Raw genomic sequence first — 21,944 nt, 5'->3', positions numbered from 1 at the left:
AGGCGGCTAACTGGAGCTCAACGTAGCGAACGTTCCAGATTACAGAACAGATTTTGAATTAAAAAAAAAAACAAAAACGTTTTTGGTGAATAAAGTGGACTAGACTTGCTACTTGTCAGATGACGGAAAACGTTGAAAGTATCGTTTCTGCTTCAGCACGGAGTCGCGGTTTAAGCAGAGAGGTAATGAAATACAACAGACACTGACAGGCCTCTGCTTCTGCCTTTCTCTGAAGAACTACTGAGCGGGAGGAGACAGCCAGGTGAGGAAAAACTGTTCTTATCTATCGATTCAGTATTTTGATCATATTGACATTAGGCTGTTGTTGTTGTGCTATTAGCTAGCTGCTAGCTAACGACTTTGCTAGCAAAGCTAGATAACTAAAAAGCTTCTTCCCTGTATCGTTAATGATATCAGTCATTCTTCAGTATCGCTTATGCAATAGGGGCAAATCGCCCGTCCAAAACTTATCATCTCAATAGTGGATATATGTCCGATCTTCTAATTTCCTTTGCTACATAATGTACATTGCATTTATTCTGGCATTAGGTAAATGTACCTTAAAGGAGAATAGCACTTAAATAAAAGTCCAACAAGGATATTCATTTTGAATTAAAAATAACTCACCCTGACTTACCATGATAGATATAATGTATGTAATAAAAGTGTGTCATTAATGAAGGGAAAAAAACTCAAACCAGATTTTAACTAAGTTTAGGGTCTGGTTCGCAGAGTATGAAGTTAATTGTTTTTTCCCAATTATTCAATGGAAAAAAAAAACTAACCTGAGTTAAGTAAAATAAAATTGTAATCAAAACTTTTGGAATTGTAATGATTTCTTTTTTAAAAACAAAATGTTTTGTTTAAATAACTTTTTTCAAAATTAAATAAATTTTTGCCTCAAACTTAAAAAGTTATTTGCCAAACAAACTTTTATTTGCACACATCAGAAATATTTTGTTGCGATTTTGGGCCCTGCCCACGACGTCATGTGAGAAAAAAGTTTTTAAAGCAAAACTTAGCCTTTTTTCATGGTGACATGCATTAACAATAAAATTTTTGCACTTTTATTTCTGCAGTTCCACGTTAAAGTTTGATGCAGCTCTGCTTTCCTGAATGGGCCATCTCCATCTCACTGACAGTGTAGCAAACAGGTAGCTCTTTGTTTTATAGATTACACTAAAATGTTGCATTGTGCCCTTGTTTACACTTTTAATAGTGTAATTCTGTAAAGACAAAATATGTCTGGTGGTCTAGCTCTGATTTACATATCCTGCTAAATTGCTGGTTTGAATATTGCAATACTTTCCTATAACCAAATAGACCTGCATAAAGAAATTACTAATAAAATATCTTACATATGCATAGCTGTATGCTTTATATAGAAATTTTCCTTAGCTTTGATTGTATATCTCACAATTTTGTTATTTATCATTGTTTATTAAACTCTGAAAGCTGAGAGGCTTTGTTAATATTCTGTCCTAGAATGCGGTAAGATATGCCCCTTTTTTTTTGAGCACCTGCCCCTTTAGTGGTCTCTGAACGGCCCTGAAGATGGCTATCAGTTACAAAGTTCCTGGAACTATGTAATAGATAGGACTTCTGGGTTCACCAGCATTGTTTCTGCCATATACAAGAATATGAAGAGCGATTACATTACTTTCTTCAAAATCAGAAGTTTACAAAGATGTTGAGCAATGTGGAAAAACTCATAAAATGATTTATTGACTTTGTAAGTCTTGAGATAAGTGAGGCACAAGATGGTTAAGGTAACACCTCAAATGATCTGCTTTCTTGTGCTACTTGAGTAAAAATATATTGAAGTAACGCTACTCTTGAATATAATCAGAAAAGATTTTTGGACTTTCACTAGTTTAGTTTGAGCTTTGATAAAATGCTCAGATGCCTGAATGCACCACATAGATCTGGTCAAACAAAAAAGACAGAAGATTTAAACTTTTAAAATAATTTTTATTTCAGCTTTTAAACCAATGTCATGTTGCATTTAAACAAAAACCAAACAATTTTAAGCATTGGTGCTTGATCCAAAGATCACATTCAGTGTTGCATTACTAGTTGCCTGTGGGTTTGGTGGAGTTCCACAATTCTTGGCTATCCTCAGACAAATGCAGTATGCCCTCATCGGACAAATAAAGACGGCAAACGTGGTAACCGTCTTTTGGTGGTATGTTTGTGCCGGTGGCCCATCTCGGCTGGTTATTCTCATTGTACATGACCAGGTTGCAATCTTTCTGCATGACCAGGCGGGTCACATCAGATCCGCAAGTATCTGAGGCCCAGGTCGGCTTCCAGCCGTAGACGACAAAGTTTCCATCATTCTGCAAGTGCAATCAGAGTCATTTCAATGCAATGCTTAAGACTTGCAAATAAAGCTAATACTGAAACTGGGTGAAGTGAAGTTAAAATGGGAACAGCTGAGCTACTTACTTGGAAAACTGCCTTCCATTGTCCGTTGTTGGACATGAGAATAGTCTCCCTTACGGAGCTCATCGTTCTTTGACATGTAGTTTTTGCTCATCTTTCCAAAACAAGTTGGATCTGTCCAAAGCAAATAATATGAATTTTAGTATTTAGGAAGTCAGCAATGATTCGTCAGTGTTTTACTATTGCTGTATAGCGTATCGTCCAACCGTTGGTTACAACAGACCATCTGCTGTCATGTTTAGCTTTCCTATGTTTCCTTCAGTGTCACTTCAAAAATAAAAGCTGTTAGTTTAGACATGCTACTGAGAACTTTCAAACATAATCTGTTTTCAGACCGAACATTATTACATTAAATATCATAAGTACTTACGGCCGTGAATGTTCAACCGGGATCTGTCTCTGCAGAAGTGGAGGGATAGTTGTCGTTCAGAGCTGAGTGTATTTATACCCTCTGAAATGTGGGTGGAGTGAATCTCACATTCCTTCTCTTCTCACCTTTTTTTCACACTTTATTGCTCATATTTCAGATACACCTGTTGCAAACAAAGATAATAAATTTCATGTCTGTATTCCAAAAATGTCATAATACAAAGACTGAAACGAACTTCTTCCTTCTGCTCACTTTTCTGCTTGAATTTGTCAGTAAGAAGATTTTTTAAATGTACTAGTAAATGCACGGAGCTTATGATTTTAAATTATAAAATGTAACTGTAGGCCACAGATGTACTGTGTTTTTTCTCATTATCTTATAGAGCTCAGTTTTCGGAAACATTTTCTACTTTTCTGTCTTTTTACCAGGGCTGTCTTTCAGTCTGTGGTGTTGAAACTGTAGAAATTAAAAAAAAATTATAGAGCAAACTATTTTCTGTTGTTTTTAAAAAAAAACAATTTATATTAAACTATAATCTAAAACTAACCTAGACAAAGTACAATAATGCTTGAATTAGGATTAAATTAGAGGAATGTCCTGTAACTGCTGCAAATTCCATTCTGTCATTTTAAGATTTTAGAGACTTCCTTTAGCATCTTGCAGTCTGCTCTCAGGATCAACTTACTTGACAACCATTTTGTCAAGCAAGACAACCATTTTCTATAAATACAGATGAAATAAGATATTTGCATGCGCAGACTAAAAAGACACATGCACATTTTTTCTCACTGTCTGAAGATAAATCAGTCTGAACTTCTCTTGATTTAATTCTGTTAGAATTACCCAAATTATTTCTGTATGCCAGAAAACAGCAAAAAAAATTTTTTTACTTGAAGACTTTCTAAGGATATATGGGACACCCTTTGTCTTGGTGTTGTTGCCATTTTCACCACCTATGTACTTCCAAATATATATAGTGGCAGAACAAACATGCAGTGGCTAGCTCATACACTAGCTAGTGTTGCACACTTAAAAATTAATCAGTGTGGTTTTGCGCAGGTTCTTTTTATTTCGATGAACGCTGTTGAAACATGAGAGCGACAGTGAGCAAGCGCCTTCGCTCACTGTAATAGTAAGGTCTGTTTTGATCTCTAGCATATCACAGAGGGGTAAACCTGGGCTAATAGCTCTGACCACAGTCTCTATGATCTCCGCTTCACTGTGATTTCTTTTTAGGCCCATTTCAATGTGATGGATCAGGTTTGAATAGGACAGTTTGTCTCTCTGACCTCTTTCTCCAATTTGGCCATTAATTTTAAACTCTCTTCCTATTGTAACTTCTGGTGGACATGTTGCAAAGGGGTTGGCAGGTGGTGTTGGAAGTGGTGATGTTTCCTGTTTTTTCACTTTGTTTTCCAATTTTGCCATTTCTCCCTCTAATTTCTTTGTTGCAGCCTGGAAACCTAGCTGTAATGCTGCATACTGTTCTTGCAAACATGCAGTGGCCAGCTCATACACTAGCTAGTGTTGCACACTTAAAAATTAATCAGTGTGGTTTTGCGCAGGTTCTTTTATTTCGATGAACGCTGTTGAAACATGAGAGCGACAGTGAGCGCCTTCGCTGACCAGCCGTTACTGCGCTTAATTGTCAGGAGTGCTGCTCACCGTGCTCTATGTGCCCACTGGTGGCGAACCGTTGTCACTGCAGTACAGCGCATCTCAGCAAGAAAAGTGTAGCTTAAGAGCACAGCCAGCACAAGAAAAATGAAAGCAAATAAACAAAAAAAGAAAATGAAAGGGGTGTAATTACTTCTGATGTCAATTCTCTCACACTAGCCTTATTATTGCTAAAATAAACATTATTTAAACACCAATATAAAGATCTTAGAGAATAAAGTCAGTATTTCAGACATTACACAGGAAGGAAAATATGTTTATTATATTTCTGCATTGGATTTGACATGTTGTGCCTTAACATTTTTTACCAAGCAGCGAAGCTAACACTAGAAGATCCTTTGAAAGAGTAATTTTAAACGCAGGGAAGTCAAACTAGTGAGATTTTTAATGTTGCAGCTTCACTTCATGCCTTTAGAATTGGCAGAGCTCCAGATTTCATGGGAGTCTTTGTACACCAGCAGTTTGCCGTCATCAGTCAGCTGAACACGGCCAACATGAGTACCCTGCTGGTATAGGAGTTGGTGTGCCATCTAGGGGTGTCAGAGTTGTTGTACATGACCAGGTTGCAATCTGCCTGCATGATCAGGCGGACTGCATCGGATCCAGAGGTGTCAGAGGTCCAGATCGGTTTCCAGCCATAGATGACGAAGTTTCCATCATCCTGCAGAAAAGCAGAAGCATCTGTTGCAGATAAATCAGATAAAAAGGATAGTATAGAATTTTTTTAAAGGGGCAGTAATATTTTCCAGTGCCATTTTATAGCATAATTAAGTAACTTCAGTTTTTATGCTGTATTCTTTGAACATCGCTCCTCTATTAACCCTTTAACGTCTTTACCAGAGTTTCACTGAGAAGTAGCTCATATAATGAGCTCAGCAGTTCCACCGGGTGTTTGCTAATTGCTTCTGGCTAGTCTGAAGGAGCTGAATGGGTGACTACTCTGTGAAAATTAAAGCAACACTCTAGGTCTGTTTTTGATGAGGGAATACCATTACTACTAAAAAGTTGGTTTTACGTCGTACTGCCCCTTTAAATTTGCGAGATGTGTTCACCTGGAAAACCGCCTTCCATTCTCTGTTGTTGGACAACAGATAATCTCCCTTGCGAAGCTCGTCGTTGTGGGACAGGTAGTTTCTACTCATTTTTCTGAAACACAAAAAACAACAAAGTTGAAGTTGTCTGAAACGAGAAGAAATGTTTTTAATGGATAAGTACTCACAGCTTTGAGTGTCCAGCGGCAGTCGGTCTGTTTGGTGTCAGTCAGACAACGAGCGTCTTTATATTGTCTGTCCTGGGGGCGGAGAGGACATTTTGATTATTACAGGTAAAGCAGATAACGGCCATAATTTCTCCTATCTTGACTTATCCTCTCCACTTCCTCATGACAGCATGTCAGTGCTGCTCCTTTGACATTTTGCATGCTTCAGATCAGGCGCGGAGCTATAGGGGGGGCTGGGGGTGCGGCTGCCCCCTGGCCCAGGGGACCCGGGCCCGGATAGGGGCCCGGGTCTGGAGGTCTTGTTTCAAGTCGCTTAAATGTCTAAATTGAAGACGGAGAAAGTGCGCCCTAGCCTGTTGAGAAAGGTCTATTTAATGTTAAAGTTACTGTCCCTCAATGGAATACAGTCCCAGTGACCGTTTCACTCACGGTTTTGCCGAAGTGCTTTCTGGGTAAAAATAAAACGAAAAACATGGAACACACCCCTCCTCCCACCCCGTCAACAGTTTGATTCTGATTCGTCAGGGGCCCGGTGATTGGCCCCGCCCCCTGGCCTGAGGCTGACTTGTTCCGCTAGTACTTCAGATAACCAAAACTGGAAAATTGTTAATGTTCTCCTGAACTCCTGCTGTTTTACGGCTTTTCACAGATTTGTGTGAAAAGCTGGAACTTCTTCTGATTGTTTTCCCACTCAGACAAAGGGCAGATCAAAAGATCTTGGCAAACGATCTGCTGTAACTACAGATAAAATAAAGGTCAATAGGGCAGAATAAGTTATTAATTTTAAAACTATAATTAGGCTATTTCAATCAAGACATGTTAAGTTTTAAAGCTAGCATATTTAAAATTTATTTTCTTAACACACTTCAGAAATAAAAGCTGTTAGTTTAGACATGCTACTGAAAACTGTCAAAAATAATTTGTTTTCAGACCGAACATTATTTCATTAAATATCATAAGTACTTACGGCCGTGAATGTTCAACCGGGATCTGTCTCTGCAGAAGTGGAGGGATAGTCGTCTTTCAGAGCCCAGCGTATTTAAACCCTCTGAAATGTGGGTGGAGTAAATCTCACATTCCTTCTCTTCTCACGTTTTTTCCACACTTTACTGCTCATATTTCAGACAGAGCTGTTGCAAAAAAAATATAAGAAATTTAACCTCTGAGTTACCAAATTGTCATAATACAAACACTGTAACGAATGGGTGCGTTCCTACCAAACTTCTTCCTTCTGCACACTTTTCTGCTTGAATTCAGAATTTGTAAAGTTTTTTAAATGCACTAGTATAAATGCACAGAGTTTATGATTTCAAATTATAAAATATAACTGTAGGCCACAAATGTACTGTGTTTTTTCCCATTATTTCATGGAGCTCAGTTTTTGGAAACAACATTTTCTACTTTCCTGTCTTTTCACCAGGGCTGAATTTCAGTCTGTTATTGAAACTGTAGAAATAAAAATCTTTTTATAGAGCAAAATTTCTGTTTAAAAAAACCCCACAATTTATTTTACACTATAATCTAAAACTAACCTAGACAAAGTACAAAGATGCTTAAATTAGAATGAAATTAGAGGAAGTAGAAATGTCAGAGGATAATTGATTGTAACTTTTTAATAAAATGGTGAAACCAAATTTACAACATTTCACTTTCATGTTTGGAAAAAATGACACTATCAAACAATTATCAAAGTCAAATTTTATTTGTATAGCATATTTCCGCAGCAAGGCATTTCAAAGTGCTTTACATCATAACAAATACAAAAACACAGAGTCTTGCAAATTAGAATAAATCAAAATTCAGTTGTGTGTCAATGTTCAAAAAAATCAAAATACTTGCATAATCTGACTCATAACAAACAAAAAAAATGAAACAATGATGAAAATAGTAGTAAAATAATAATAATAATTTACTAAAGATTAGAGGTGTGCCAATCAATCGGCCACCGATCATAATCGGCCTGATTTCCGTGAAAAAGTGTATGATCGGTGATCGCCGATCACGGTCTCTTGTTGCTGATACCGATCACCTGCTTTCGCAGCCCGTCTGTGCAGCTGGTCTCCTCTTTCCTTCACACTGTGCAAGCGCGCAGCAACAAATCCTAAGCGATGTGGAACTATAACGCACTGAGTTAATGGGGAAGTTTGCATGTTGTGGCGGAAAATTGAAGCAGGTCAAAATGCATCAACACAACGAAACTAGTGGACCTTACCAAGCCCCGTCCAGAAACGCCCCTCGACAGTCCCACGTGGCTGCATGTCTCACAAACAAAGCCTCGCGGAGCTTAGTTTCTATGTGTAAACATGGAGTCTTTCGTTTCAACTGACTCTCTACAAAGTATTTCTGAGTCGATTAGTGTAGCCTTTCTGCTGGATTTTCAAAAAATATCAGCCACGACAATGGACAGGGGAACCAACAATTTCATGTCATCTTTTTTGGACGACATAAAAATGTTTGAGCCACAGGATCCCTCCAACATTGTGCGCGTCGCAGCTAAATGCTACCGATCAACGAGGAAAACAGCAGATCCTCACACCCTCAGCATAAATTTACTGTGGACAAGATCACTGATGCCTATTGTTCTTGCAAGGCTGGGTAAGTCGAGCATTCATGGTTTTGAGGGTTACTTTTGGAATCAGTGATTTCTGTTGTTGGCAAATGTTTGAGTGTGCCTAGGCCTGATACTCGGTACTCGATGCTAGCGTGGCTAACACGATTACAGTTTCGTAAAAAGCCTTTTCAGGTAAAATAAAATCTTTAATGTATGTCAGATACGGTACACATTGCATATTGATCTGTTCAGCTAACGTAAGACTGTGTAACAGACAGGCTTCAAGGTGTAGAAGTTGTATTGGTACTGCCGTTATGCTGTACTTAGCTAAAAGGTTTTCATAATGAATGTGTTTATTATTGACTTTTTTTCAGACTTGGGGGTCATTGTTCATACATTATAGGCCTCCTTAAAACCTTACAATATTTCAAGCTTCAAAATTCAAAAGGGATCGGGAGGTGCTGGTGCTTACCTCTAGCTAACGTTCCGGGCGAGAGGCGGGGTCACCCTGGACAGGTCGCCAGTCTGTCGCAGGGCCACTCAAAAATATCCCCATTCACTAAACACAAAGAAAGCAAAGTAATAATACTTACACCAGCACACACTCCTTTGTTTTTATTGATCTTACGACGGTTGAGCTGCAAATGCGGTGGTGCTCAAGCTTTGATCCAAGCAAGGCATTCCGTATCAGATTTGGGAAATCTGTGAATTTTATTTCCACAAATGCGATCAGGATACCTGACATCGCCTGTACAGATACCCCACTGACAGTGGAGAATCAATCTTATTTGAGTTCTGTCGCAAAAACTTTGATTGTGTAGATTGTGATCTGCTAGTACACAATCTACATTAGCATGTGTATACTACTTTAGCTTTTGTTTGTGAGACGGTCAAGCACGTGGTAGCTGCGCAGTGACGTCAAATGACCGGCATTAGCCAATAAAACGCGGACCCTGTGGTAAGGTCCATACGACCTAAAAACAGTGCCATACTTGACGTTTGGCTACATCGAGGCTCACTGCAGTAAAAAAACAAAAAAAAAAAAAAAAACATATGGAGGATCAGATAGCAGGTAAAGCAGCGCACAGCTACAAACACTCACCCGGATTAGCATAACTGTCAGAAAGCTAAACAAATAACCCGCAAAATTATTTAAGTCTTCGAGCTGCGATGTAAGACGCTGGTTCTGCTCTCGCTGCTCTCACAAAATACACATGTGTACCAAGTTTCATAATTCTATGTTAAAGCATGGCGTGGGGCTGATCATTCAAAAAATTCTAGGGGGTGCCATTGAGAAATTAGGCCACGCCCACCAAATATTTTTTATAGATTAGGATCCACCCTAATGAGTTTGGTGCAGATCGGCTTGAAACTGGAATTCACAGCCAAAAGTATGGCGATGGCGTTATGGCTCACTTCGCCATGCCGCCACGCCCACCTACTCCATCAAAAACAAACGGGGTTGGAATCCACAACAGACCAACATGCCTTCTGTCTCTGAACACAGTTTCATGTTGATTAGGTCAAAGGGGTGAGATAGCGACTGTTCACAGTAAAATCTAACACTTCCTGTTCTCAGGGGGCGTGGCCTAAGTGATGTCATTATTTGACCATTGGGTATTGTAGGGCACCCGATGATGATCAATCACTGAAAGTTTGTCCCTCTCTGAGTTTTTCTGTAGGAGATATAACAGTTTTGAATTTCATGGCAAGTAGGTGAACTTTAACAACTGGTATCACCCCTTCACCATGCACGAAAACTCACTATTTTGATAACTTTTAATTGGCCATGCCTTATGAACCAACTGACCAAGTTTGAAGCCAATCGATCGAAATCCCTAGGACGAGTTTGATCAAATATGAAGGCTGTAAACGGCCAAAATGGGGTCAAAATGGGAACTCCAATCCAAAATGGCAGACTTCCTGTCATACTTGCACTATGACATTAATTGTAAATTTTGAGCATCATGGCAGCTCTACAAGTGTACCAAATTTCATCTCTCTACAATGAAGTAAGGTAATAGGAAAGGGTCTTTTGAAAGTTGCTAAGTGGTGCTGGTTTTTTTTTTTTTTTTTTTTTTGCTGCAATTTTTGCAATGACTTTAAAATACATAAATTTCACACGGCCTGTATGCGTTCGCCAAGTTTGGTGAGTTTTTGAATATGATAAAGCCTCCAAAAAGCCAATTTATTTTACGGAAGCATAATAATTTACAGCACAATTTTAGTAGGCCTTCGCAGCGCTTCGCTGATCAGGGCTAATAATAATAATAAGAAATCCTGCGATTCCAATAGGCCTTCGCAGCGCTTCGCTGCTCGGGCCTAATAATAATAATAAGAAATCCTGCGATTCCAATAGGCCTTCGCAGCGCTCGCTGCTTGGGCCTAATTATCTTGACGTGTTGAAGTTTAAAACTTTCTCAGCATAGCCCCTTTGAACACCTGCATATTCTTTAAAAATCTCTGCATGTCTCTGCACAAGAGAGGTTGTGTGAATCACCGACTGGAAGTCAACCACAGGCTGAGATACACAAGGAGAAAATTCTTGTAAATCTATTTAGCTTTTTGTCACTCAGTCTTAACCCCTCTAAGCAAACAGCCAAGCCCCTGTTTCAACATGTGTGATTTCAAGGAAGCCAGGAAACACAATCTGCTTAGTTCTGGGAATTTGGGTCTAACGGCAAGCAGCGGGGAGATGTTACCAGAGGCAGATGGTGTGGAGTGATAGTAATTAAAAATTTGGAGAAGATAAAGAGGCATTATAGATCCAGTGGTTCTTTAGAAAGTAGAGCGCCTTCATGCTAGTCATCTGCTCTGTTGGTCTGCTAAATTTGTCAGGTTGCTCCCACCTCTCAAACTATGAAGAACTGAGTGAAATCTCATTTTTTAAGAATGATTTTGTGGGGGGAAAAAATCAATGTGTTATGCATAACCAATAAATCTATCTTAAATTGTTTTAAGGAAGCATAATGGGTCCCCTTCATTTGTTTTAATGTTTTCATGCATCTTCCATATTTAAAAGTTTTATCCATGTTAACAGGGTTAACAGAGTAAATCAGTTACCAAAAGTCAAGGCTTAAAGTGGTTCCAGTTTTCAGATGTGGGTTTGATTAATATGACAGATCCAGGATAAATTATTGGAGAAAGTGAAGTCACAATTATTTTACCACAAAATTTAGAGCTGACAAAGATCAGATTGTGTTTCCTGGCTTTCTCGGAAAGCCAGGAAACACATGTTGAAATGGGGTCTTAGCTGTTTGCCTAGAGGGGCAACCCTGAGTGACAAAAAGCTAAATAGATTTCCAAGAATTTTCTCCTCTTGTAAGCCTTATCTGTATCTAAGCCTTTAATTCATGGTGGTTGACTTTGCAGTCGGTGATTCACACACCCTCTTTTGTGCAGAGACATGCAGAGATTTTTAAAGAATATGCAGATGTTCAACATTTTAAAGGGGGCTATGCTGAGAAAGTTTTAAACTTCAACACGTCAAGATAATTAGGCCAGAGCAGCGAAGCGTTGGCGAAGGCCTATTGGAATCGCAGGATTTCTTATTATTATTATTATTATTATTTTTCCGTCACTTCGCGGGGCTGTTTGGGGCCTTTAACATATTCAAAAACTCACCAAACTTCACCCCAAATTGTGCCCCGACGAAAATGTTCGGATTCTGGTGGAATCCAAAGTGGGTGTGGCCAAACTCCTCTACAGCGTGTTAAGAAAATAAATTTAATATAAGCTAGTTTTAAAACTTAACATGTCTTGATAGAAATAGCCTAATTATAGTTTTAAAATTAATAACTTATTCTGCCCTATTCACCTTTATTTTACTTGTAGTTACAGCAGATCATTTGCTAAGATCTTTGATCTGCCCTTTGTGTGTCTGGGAAAGCAAATCAGGAAAAGTTCCAGCTTTTCACACTGATCTGTGAAAGCCGTAAAACAGTGTTCAGGAGAAGCTCTGGTTCCACTTTATTTAAACAATGGGACAAATGGCTTTAGAGAGAGGGTCAGAGACACAAACATAAATCCAATTAAAATTCGTATTAAGAGACATAGGAATGGATTTTCAGGGAACGAATTTAAAGAAGAAACCCAGCTTTTAAACCAGAGCTAACGTAACTTTCACTGGCTTGCATCGGCCAGGAAATTTCGTCTCATTTCCAGTGGACTAATAATTATTTGGGTTAATTGGACCGAGTTGTATTACTCGTGGAATACAAAGGACTGATACGGGTTGAATCACCTTTCTCTGGCACTCTGAACCGAATGCGAAGGCTGTAAACAGCCAAAATGGGGTCCAAAATGGCCGACTTCCTGTCATACTTGGACTATGACATTAATTGTAAATTCTGAATATCTTGGGGAGCTCTACAAGTGTACCAAATCTCAAGTCTATACGATAAAGTAAGCGAATAGTCGTTTCTTTTGCAATTTTTCCGCTGACCTTAAAAATCTGCAATTTTACACGGGCTGTATGAGTCCACCAAGTTTGGTGATGCTTAGCTGCTCGGGTCTAATAAACATTTGAAAAACAACAGGCCTTAGCAGCGCTTAGCTGCTCGTGCCTAATAATAAAGATTTGAAAAACAATAGGTATTTGCAGCATTTAGCTGCTCGGGTCTAATAATTTACTATTAATGGTAATAGTAACACAGAAAGAAGGTGATTTGTTATTCTTGTCAGTAAAACTGAGGGAAAATGTGGCAGCTAAATAGAAACTGGTTGATTTTGTACCAGATTTACCTTCAGTGATTTTTTAAAATTATTTTATGGAGCTCTTGTTGGAAACAACTCAGTCTGTTGTTGAAACTAGAAATTAAAATCTTTTTATAGAGAAATCTATCAGAAAACTAACTTTTACATTAAGGTTAAAAAGTTTGCGTGAGGAAAATGTTGCCAATTTCAAGCAGTTGAAGAGCAGGTTTAACATTTCTGCTTAAGACTAAAATAACTTTTGACCTCATGGACATAATCCAGAGTTTATTATCTTTTATGCCACTTTTTCAAAGATAAGAAACTGGTAAATCCTGGTTGTTTACCTTTAGACTAATTTTCATTTAAGATAGACTAAACCGTTAACCAGAAGCTCCTCTGATATTCTGGATAAAGTCGTTTTTGATTAAAGCCAAACATGACCTTTGTTCTAATGTCCAAACATTTAAACTTTTCACTCATTTGTCCAGAGGACGTTGTTCCAAATTTCCTGGTCTTCATCTGCAGTAGCTGCGTTTCCATCAACCAAATGTTACGGCCCAAGGCCTTTTCCTTTGGGTCTCTAACATCCATGTTTTGGACTCCTTAATTGGTGCTGATTGGAAGTGGAGGCAGCTGGCCAGTGTCTCCAGATGACGTCAGATCCACCTTAAGATGCACCACTTTCTCTGACTAAGCAGCTCATTCTTTCCTTCTCCCTTTCTTCCCAACCAGTTATGATTTTTGTTAAATAAATTCCCTTTTAAGTTATCCCTGGCGTTGCTTCCCTTTCATTTGTTATGGTTTAAGAGCCGGACCATAACATGGTGCAGTGCAGATGATAGTTTCTCTTTTGCCAACTGAGTAGCAGTAAAGAGTCTCTGCTTAAACCCATTAACATAATTCAATAAGTTTTGTGGTGGTTCAGCATCCTGGCACTCATCTCTCAAAACTTTTAAGGGACCACGCACAGTATGACCAAACACCAATTCATTAGGGCTAAAGCCCGTACTCTCTTGTGTTACTTCTCTTGCTGCAAGCAACAACCAAGGTAGACCATCCTCCCAGTCAGCATTCATCTGAACACAATAAGCACGGAGCAAAGATTTTAATGTTTGATGAAATCGTTCCAGTGCTCCTTGGCTCTGCGCATGGTATGCTGTAGACTGGTTATGCTTAATGTGCAGCTGCTTCAAAACCTGTGCAAACATATGAGAGGAGAAATTAGATCCTTGGTCACTCTGAATGACTTTAGGTATCCCAAAAATACCAATAAACTGCATAAGAGCCCGCACCACAGACTTCGCAGTAAGTGTGTGCAATGGATATGCTGCTGGATACCTGGTACTTTGGCACATAACAGTCAATAAGTACTTTGCACCTGAACGTGAAGGGGGAAGAGGACCCACACAATCAATTATTAAGTGCTCAAACGGTCTACCAATAGTTGGAATAGGATACAGTGGTGCCCGGTTTAGCACTTGATTGGGTTTACCAGTAAGTTGACAGGTGTGACAAGTTTTAATATAAGAAGAAACATCCTTTTTCAGTCATGGCCAAAAGAAATTTCTCAAAATGCGGTCGTAGGTTTTCCTAACTCCCATGTGTCCAGATTCATCATGAGACACCTGCAAAACTAAGTCACGCCATTTCAAAGGCACCGCAACCTGATAAACTGGCTCCCCAATATCATTCTCACCACATGGCATTCACTTCCTTAACAATATCTTGTTTTCAACAAAGTATCCATGAGCATGGCTCTGCATCTCCTTAGCAGACAATGCAGCCTGAAATAAATGCTGTATGGTGGGGTCAGATATTTGCTCCTGTCCCAGATCATTCTGTGAAATAGATAAAGGAATATTAGACAAACATAAAGAGGAAATCTGTTTATCTTTTCCAAAGTCTTCATCCTGATGTACATGACTGGATGCTTTCATTGCCCGTGTCACAGCACATGCTTGGAAAATGTCAGGGTGTGACTTTTCATTGTCATCAGGACCACTGCTGATCAAAGGTACTGAAACAACAACTGGAGACTCTGGTTGATCAGGCCAGACTTTCCCTCCAGCTATATTGTTCCCCAGTATAACTGCAACACCCATCACAGGCAGTGCAGGTCTCACACCCATCCTTACTTCTCCTTCAAACAACTCTGAATGGAGCATGAGCTTATGTACTGGAACACAAAACACAGACATGCCCATACCCAACACAGGTATAGATAATCCAGTGTCAGAATCATCTGAAAAAGGTAAAACAGATGCCAAAATGAATGAATCGTATGCACCAGTATCTCTTAAGATAGTAACTGGCACCTTAACGTCACTCCCAACCAAAGAAACTTGTCCTTCCAACAGAAATGGTTTGTAAGAACTCAAATCAGATTTTCCAGAGAATGACACTTCAGCCACTTTGTGAGGAACAGTTACAGAAACTGATGCAGCAAACGCTGGTTTAACCCGAGTTCCATTTTTAGTTCTGGATTTCAGCAAAGCACAGTCTTTCTTCCAATGACCTTTTCTGTGACAATAATTACAAATTTTGTCCAGATCATGGTTACTGCGATCCAAAAAAGAACCTCCAGAATGTGTCGAATGCCAGTTTGGAGCTCTTCTTCCATCTGCATGCTCTCCACTTGTATCTTTATGTGTCAAGACAAAATCATCAGCCAACACTGCAACTTCTGACACTGTTTTAACCTTCTGTTCATTAATGTACACTGCAATATTATGAGAAACAGAGTTTTTAAATTGTTCCAAAACCATTAAATTACAGAGGTCACCAAGTGTTTTAACCTCAGAGGAAGTGCACCATCGGTTGAAATGAATTTCCAAATCTCTTGCAAACTCCACATAAGTTTTGTCACCTTTTTTCCAGTTTCTAAACTTTTGTCTGTATGCTTCAGGGACTAATTCATATGCTTTCAATATTGCAGCTTTAACCGTAGCATAATCTTGGCCATCATTCAAACTTAACATAGAGAAAGCTTCCTGAGCACGACCAACCAAAACACACTGAAGCAAAATTATGCGGTCTGAATCAGACCAATCTCTTGTCTGCAACCCTTTCAAACAAAGTGAAAAAAGTGTCAACATCCTTTTCACTGACCTTAGGCACCAAACGCAAGTCATTTAAAATATCAGAGGGTTTGCATGTTGAGTCCCCAACACAAGATTCCACAGACAATTTGCCATCTTTCACCAGATTTAATTTTTCACTTTCCAAATTTATTCTTGCCAATTCAGTTTCCCGTCTCATCTTTTCCAAAGCAAGAGCCTTATCCAAATCTGCCAGCTGTCGTAACTTCTCTAAAGCCAACTCCTTTTCCTTCTCCAGTTGCATTCTCAACCTTAACATCTCTTTTTGTTGTTCAAAATCCAAAAGATCAGGCTTTACAACCTGAGCACCCAAATCTTCAGGTCTGGAAGGTGAAGACAAAACACCCATCTCAATTAAGTTCTCCCTTAAAATTGCTTTGACATTATCTTTCAACCTTTTGTCACCAACACTTATTTTATAGTGTTCAGCAATTTTTACCAATTGTTCTCTAGAACATTGCTCCAAAAATTCTGCTGATGGGGATTTATTAAAGTCTTCCACAGACATGACTAAAGTCTTAATCACAAAACAGTGTTTCAAAAGTTTAATTGCTGACAATCTGTGCAACACAAAACAACCAACTCAAACCTCCCCTCTAACTGCCTATCAGAAACTAGCTAGCTCAACCCTAGTCTTCAGAGATCAGAGACGGTGGGTACTTACGCACTAAATACCAGTAGAGTGGAAAAGGCGAACAGAAAATCGGCAACCCCCTCCCCCCCCCCAACACTATGGCTGTGCCCCCGAGACAACTGCTCCAACCATATGATCTCACACTACTGTTTTTGAGCACATGAATCCCAAAGGGGAGACACGCTGAGGCCTACAGGGGAATCAGCTCAGATCAGACATAATGAATTACACAAATCAGACAACAATCAAGACTTACCAGTGAGCTCATCAGATGAGATGAAAGCAAGCAACATACCCCAAACCAGAGAAAAAAGAAACAAAAAACATTTCCCCAAAACTAAACTCAAGATTTCCACACTAGCTTCCCAGTTAAATTAACAAACAATGTTTACTAATTAACTAACGTAACAAACCTAACATAAATTTGAACGAGCCCCCAATTTGTTATGGTCCGGCTCTTAAACCATAACAAATGAAAGGGAAGCAACGCCAGGGATAACTTAAAAGGGAATTTATTTAACAAAAATCATAACTGGTTGGGAAGAAAGGGAGAAGGTGAGAGAGTGGCAGGGAGACGGAAAGAATGAGCTGCTTAGTCAGAGAAAGTGGTGCGTCTTAAGGTGGATCTGACGTCATCTGGAGACACTGGCCAGCTGCCTCCACTTCCAATCAGCACCAATTAAGGAGTCCAAAACATGGATGTTAGAGACCCAAAGGAAAAGGCCTTGGGCCACAATTGTGCAATTTGACTTTTCAAAAATAAATGTTTAATGGAAACATCTAAACTTTGAAAAATCTCTCATTTCTTTAGATTTATTGTTTGTTTCATAAAACTGCAATGGATTACATGATCAACAACCAGACGTTGCCTCTGGCGCAAACCATGAAGAAGAAGAATACAGGAAGTGGTTGGAGGATGTGTCTTATTCAGGTGAACAAACTTAGTCGTGTGATTTACATTTTTTCTCTATTTAATGGAGACACTGCAATTGCGAAATTGTGGTTTTAGACATCATCAGAATATTGACAAAGTTTTGCACATATTGTGAAAGAAACACAGCTAATGTCGGGTACCTGCTGCAGGCTCCATTCTGACATTTTAAGGTTTTTAGAGGCTTAATTTAGCATCTTGCAGTCTGTTCTCAGGATCAGCTTACTTGAACAGCAAGACAACCATTTTCTATGAATACAGATTAAATAAGATATTTGCATATGCAGACTAGAAAGATACATGCACATTTTTTCTCACTGTCTGAAGATAAATCAGTCTGAACTTCTCTTTTTTTAGTTTAGTTAGAATGACCCAAATTATTTCTATTTGCTATATGCCAGAAAACATAGCAAGATTTCTTTTTTCCTTGAAGACTTTCTAAGGATACATGAGGCACTCTTTGCCTTGGTGTTGTTGCCATTTTCACCACTGATGTACTTCCACATATATAGTGGTAGAACAAACATGTAGTGGCCAGCTCATACACTAGCTAGCCTTGTTATTATTGCTAAAATGAACATATTATTTAAACACCAATATAAAGTCAGTATTTCATACATTGCACAGGAAGGAAAATATGTTTATTATATTTCTGCATTGGATTTGACATGTTGTGCCTTAACATTTTTTACCAAGCAGTGAAGCTAACACTAGAAGATCCTTTGAAAGAGTAATTTTAAACGCAGAGAAGTCAAACTAGTGAGATTTTTAATGTTGCAGCTTCACTTCATGCCTTTAGAATTGGCAGAGCTCCAGATTTCATGGGAGTCTTTGTACACCAGCAGTTTGCCGTCATCAGTCAGCTGAACACGGCCAACATGAGTACCCTGCTGGTAGGAGTTGGTGTGCCATCTAGGGGTGTCACAGTTGTTGTACATGACCAGGTTGCAATCTGCCTGCATGATCAGGCGGACTGCATCAGATCCAGAGGTGTCAGAGGTCCAGATCGGTTTCCAGCCATAGATGACGAAGTTTCCATCATTCTGCAGAAAAGCAGAAGCATCTGTTGCAGATAAATCAGATAAAAAGGATAGTATAGAATTTTTTTTAAAGGGGCAGTAATGTTTTCCAGTGCCATTTTCTATCATAATTAAGTAACTTCAGTTTTTATGCTGTATTCTTTGAACATCGCTCCTCTATTAACCCTTTAACGTCTTTACCAGAGTTTCACTGAGAAGTAGCTCGTATAATGAGCTCAGCAGTCCCACCGGGTGTTTGCTAATTGCTTCTGGCTAGTCTGAAGGAGCTGAATGGGTGACTACTCTGAGGCAAAAGCTCCCAGGAGGAGCTACGTCTCGAAGGCAGAGCTTGGCCCACCCAGGCTTTTTGCACAGCTGAATAGTTGCTATGGCGATTAAAGGATTTCCCAAATACGAATTAAAAAATTAAAGCAACACTTTAGGTCTGTTTTTGATGAGGGAATACCATTACTATTAAAAAGTCGATTTTACTGCCCCTTTAAATTTGCGAGATGTGTTCACCTGGAAAATCGCCTTCCATTCTCTGTTGTTGGACAACAGATAATCTCCCTTGCGAAGCTCGTCGTTGTGGGACAGGTAGTTTCTACTCATTTTTCTGAAACACAAAAAACAACAAAGTTGAAGTTGTCTGAAACGAGAAGAAATGTTTTTAATGGATAAGTACTCACAGCTTTGAGTGTCCAGCGGCAGTCGGTCTGTTTGGTGTCAGTCAGACAACGAGCGTCTTTATATTGTCTGTCTTGGGGGTGGAGAGGACATTTTGACTATTACAGGTAAAGCAGATAACGGCCATAATTTCTCCTATCTCAACTTGTCTTCTCCACTTCCTCATGACAGCATGTCAGTGCTGCGCTTTTGATATTTTGCATGCTTCAGATAACCAAAACTGGAAAATTGTTAATGTTTCCATCCTCATATCAGACATTCAGGATAGATAGATTACATTTAAAAACTCTTGAAAATAAACAATGTTGTTGTTTGGGGTCTTTAGGTTTTTAAATAAGACTGTGCCTACATTTAGAAGTACAAATGTTCAAATTACTCTCAAATTGTTTTCATAAATAAGCAACCCAGTGTGTGAGCTTATTCCTGAATGGACTATAGAAAAAAGGTTAATTGAACTGTTACTAGTGTGGCTGAATGCCACAGGAAGTTGGATTTGGACTTTAACCTGTTTTTGTCTAACAATTGTTTTTAAAATCAGCTAAACATTATTTCAGGTGAGTAATTATGTCCAGTGTATGTCAAGCTATGTTGTTATTTTATGAATGCTGATTTAAAACTTTGGTTCCATCATCTATTATCACTTTATTTCAATAATAATAATACTAATAATAATGAATTTTTAAAAAATGCTATTTATATTTACAGAAATCTTGAGTAAACTAGTTACACTTTGTTACTTGAGGAAAATGTACTTGTAGGAGTATTTTTATTAGGCTGTGCTTTTTACTTTTACTTGAGTAATTTTATTGTAAAGTTTTGCTACTTTTATTTGAGTTACATTTCTTGATACTCTGCTTACCGTGAGTAACTTAACTGAATGAAGCCAAAAATTCACCAGATGTAGACCTGCAGGTTTTGTTAATGTTTCATAAGTTTTAAATAGAAATACATTAATTTTTTTTTCCATTTATTTTATTTTTATTTATAGGAATTATTTTCATTTTGCTCCTCAAAATGCAAAAATTTCCATATAACTTTATATTTTGACCTGTCTAATAATTCATAAAATATACATATTTTTTTGCCTGATTTTGTTCTTTTGTAATTATGTTACATGAATTCTTTTTATTTTGATCCTTAAAATGCAAAAAAATTGGTCTGATTATGTAATTTTTAAATATTATTTGATCAGTTACTTTTTTTTATTCGAGTATTTTCTTGGACAGCTACTTGAGTAAAAATATGTTAAAGTAGCACTACTCTTGAATATAATTTTTGGCTACCTTACTCACCTCTGCAGAAATGTCAAAAACAACCACAATAACTGTTAATATAACTAAATAAAATCAGAGACTTTAAAATGCAGATTAAAAATAAAAACAGGATACAGCGTTTAAATTGAGTTAGTTGAAAGTTTACTGAAGCATGAAGGGAGAAGCTTGAAGGAGAATATTCAAAATTATTCACCCAAATCTGGCAGATTAAAATGCAGCCATACTAAATACTAAGAACATGTGCATAAACGTTTGAATTTGAAGAAAGCTAAGTGTGATATAATTAACTTTTGTGACTTTAACTGGCTTTAAACAGTAAAAGTTTTGTCTGATTTGATGTCAAATAAACTTGTGTCTTTCCATACAGTGCATGGAAATAACTTTGGGAGATAGTTTGTTGTATTTTGAATATCAGCTTCATGACCTCTGAACTCTCAGTATCTCTGTTGTTGGGAAAGCGGCGCTTCACCTCACAAAGAGATCATGGACCAAGTGAATTTGTGTTGTAATTTTACTGTACAGCTATTAAAAAATGGCATGCGCAGAGACATTTGCAACACAGAAAGGCTATTTAAAACTTTTATAATATGTTAATATTTGCACAAAGATAGCAGCAACAGACTGCAAGTAATAAAAAAAACAGTATATATGAGGTGGGAATTTATTTAAAATGACAGAAAATGTGAAAATAACAGTAGAAATGTAAACATATTAGTTATTTTTAGCAGTGATGGTATTAAAGTCTTCCAGCTGCTGGGAGGAAGGATCTGTGATAACGCTCCTTTGTGCACCAAGGACGCAACAGTTTGTTTCTTTAGTTACATATTAATCTAAATAAAAACACATGGAGCATTTGAAAACAAGAAGAAATTTTAAACATAGTTTTTGTTAGTTATCTTCTAATAACAAAGAAACCGCAATGTGTTGCTTTAATTCAATACCAAATATTGAGAAAGTGTCCAAAAATAACTCAAAGCTGATTAATTCCCTTATATTTCAGAATATTTAAAAAGAAAATTGTTGCTGACAATAATTGCTAATGCTCAATTTCTAAATTTTAATGCATTGGCTTTTGCTGTCAGGGAAAGATAAGGTAACTGCTGAGGAATCTATTCAAACCAAGACTTGTATATATTCAAACAGTTCCACTGAACTGCTTGTTTTTATGAGGCCATGACAGATACAGACTCATTTACATTAGTCATGATCAGCAGTATTTAATTTAATAGCACCACTGTCCTGTAGCTGCAGACAGACGCACATTTCAGTTGTCCATTTTGATCATTAACTTCGTTTTGGACAGCGACTGGTATTTGAGGATCATCATTCATATTTTTATTAATC

General features: G+C 38.1%; 3 protein-coding genes and 1 pseudogene across 4 annotated transcripts; all 4 read right to left on the bottom strand.

Moving 5' to 3' along the window:
* Window positions 1-1,960: 1,960 nt before the first annotated feature.
* On the bottom strand, window positions 1,961-2,553 carry LOC148153427 (B-type lectin plumieribetin-like; annotated as a pseudogene). The gene is made up of 2 exons (XR_015761607.1): window positions 2,449-2,553; window positions 1,961-2,339 (listed from the first exon to the last, which is right to left on the bottom strand). The product of XR_015761607.1 is annotated as a B-type lectin plumieribetin-like (transcript).
* A 2,174-nt stretch (window positions 2,554-4,727) lies between these two features.
* LOC106927370 (B-type lectin plumieribetin-like) lies at window positions 4,728-6,752 on the bottom strand. Its single transcript, XM_015002903.2, is given in 5 exon segments — window positions 4,728-5,004; window positions 5,007-5,153; window positions 5,545-5,638; window positions 5,712-5,783; window positions 6,679-6,752. Coding segments are annotated over 3 exon segments (351 nt in total). The 5' UTR covers window positions 5,635-5,638; window positions 5,712-5,783; window positions 6,679-6,752; the 3' UTR covers window positions 4,728-4,890.
* A 7,911-nt stretch (window positions 6,753-14,663) lies between these two features.
* Window positions 14,664-16,982, bottom strand: LOC148153426 (uncharacterized). Its single transcript, XM_088001648.1, has 2 exons — window positions 16,946-16,982; window positions 14,664-15,304 (listed from the first exon to the last, which is right to left on the bottom strand). Exons 1-2 carry the CDS (start codon window positions 16,980-16,982, stop codon window positions 14,664-14,666), a joined length of 678 nt encoding a protein of 225 aa, XP_087857774.1.
* A 1,257-nt stretch (window positions 16,983-18,239) lies between these two features.
* On the bottom strand, window positions 18,240-19,474 carry LOC106911711 (B-type lectin plumieribetin-like). Its single transcript, XM_014978538.2, has 3 exons — window positions 19,329-19,474; window positions 19,162-19,255; window positions 18,240-18,663 (listed from the first exon to the last, which is right to left on the bottom strand). Exons 2-3 carry the CDS (start codon window positions 19,249-19,251, stop codon window positions 18,403-18,405), a joined length of 351 nt encoding a protein of 116 aa, XP_014834024.2. The 5' UTR covers window positions 19,252-19,255; window positions 19,329-19,474; the 3' UTR covers window positions 18,240-18,402.
* Window positions 19,475-21,944: the final 2,470 nt, after the last annotated feature.

The sequence above is a fragment of the Poecilia mexicana genome, unplaced genomic scaffold, assembly GCF_051168715.1.
Source record: "Poecilia mexicana isolate PSO_F unplaced genomic scaffold, ASM5116871v1 scaffold_20, whole genome shotgun sequence".
NCBI classification, from domain to species: Eukaryota; Metazoa; Chordata; class Actinopteri; order Cyprinodontiformes; family Poeciliidae; genus Poecilia; species Poecilia mexicana.
This window is presented reverse-complemented; position numbering and strand designations above follow the sequence as displayed.

Bases quoted from the DNA above. Each gene is read 5' to 3' on its own strand.
- LOC148153426 (XM_088001648.1), bottom strand. From the start codon at position 16,982: ATGTTGCTTGCTTTCATCTCATCTGATGAGCTCACTG. The intron at 15,305-16,945 runs GTAAGTCTTGAT...TTCTGTTGGAAG, and splicing joins CTCATCTGATGAGCTCACTG to GACAAGTTTCTTTGGTTGGG.
- LOC106911711 (XM_014978538.2), bottom strand. From the start codon at position 19,251: ATGAGTAGAAACTACCTGTCCCACAACGACGAGCTTCGCAAGGGAGAT. The intron at 18,664-19,161 runs GTGAACACATCT...GCTTTTCTGCAG, and splicing joins AATGGAAGGCGATTTTCCAG to AATGATGGAAACTTCGTCAT.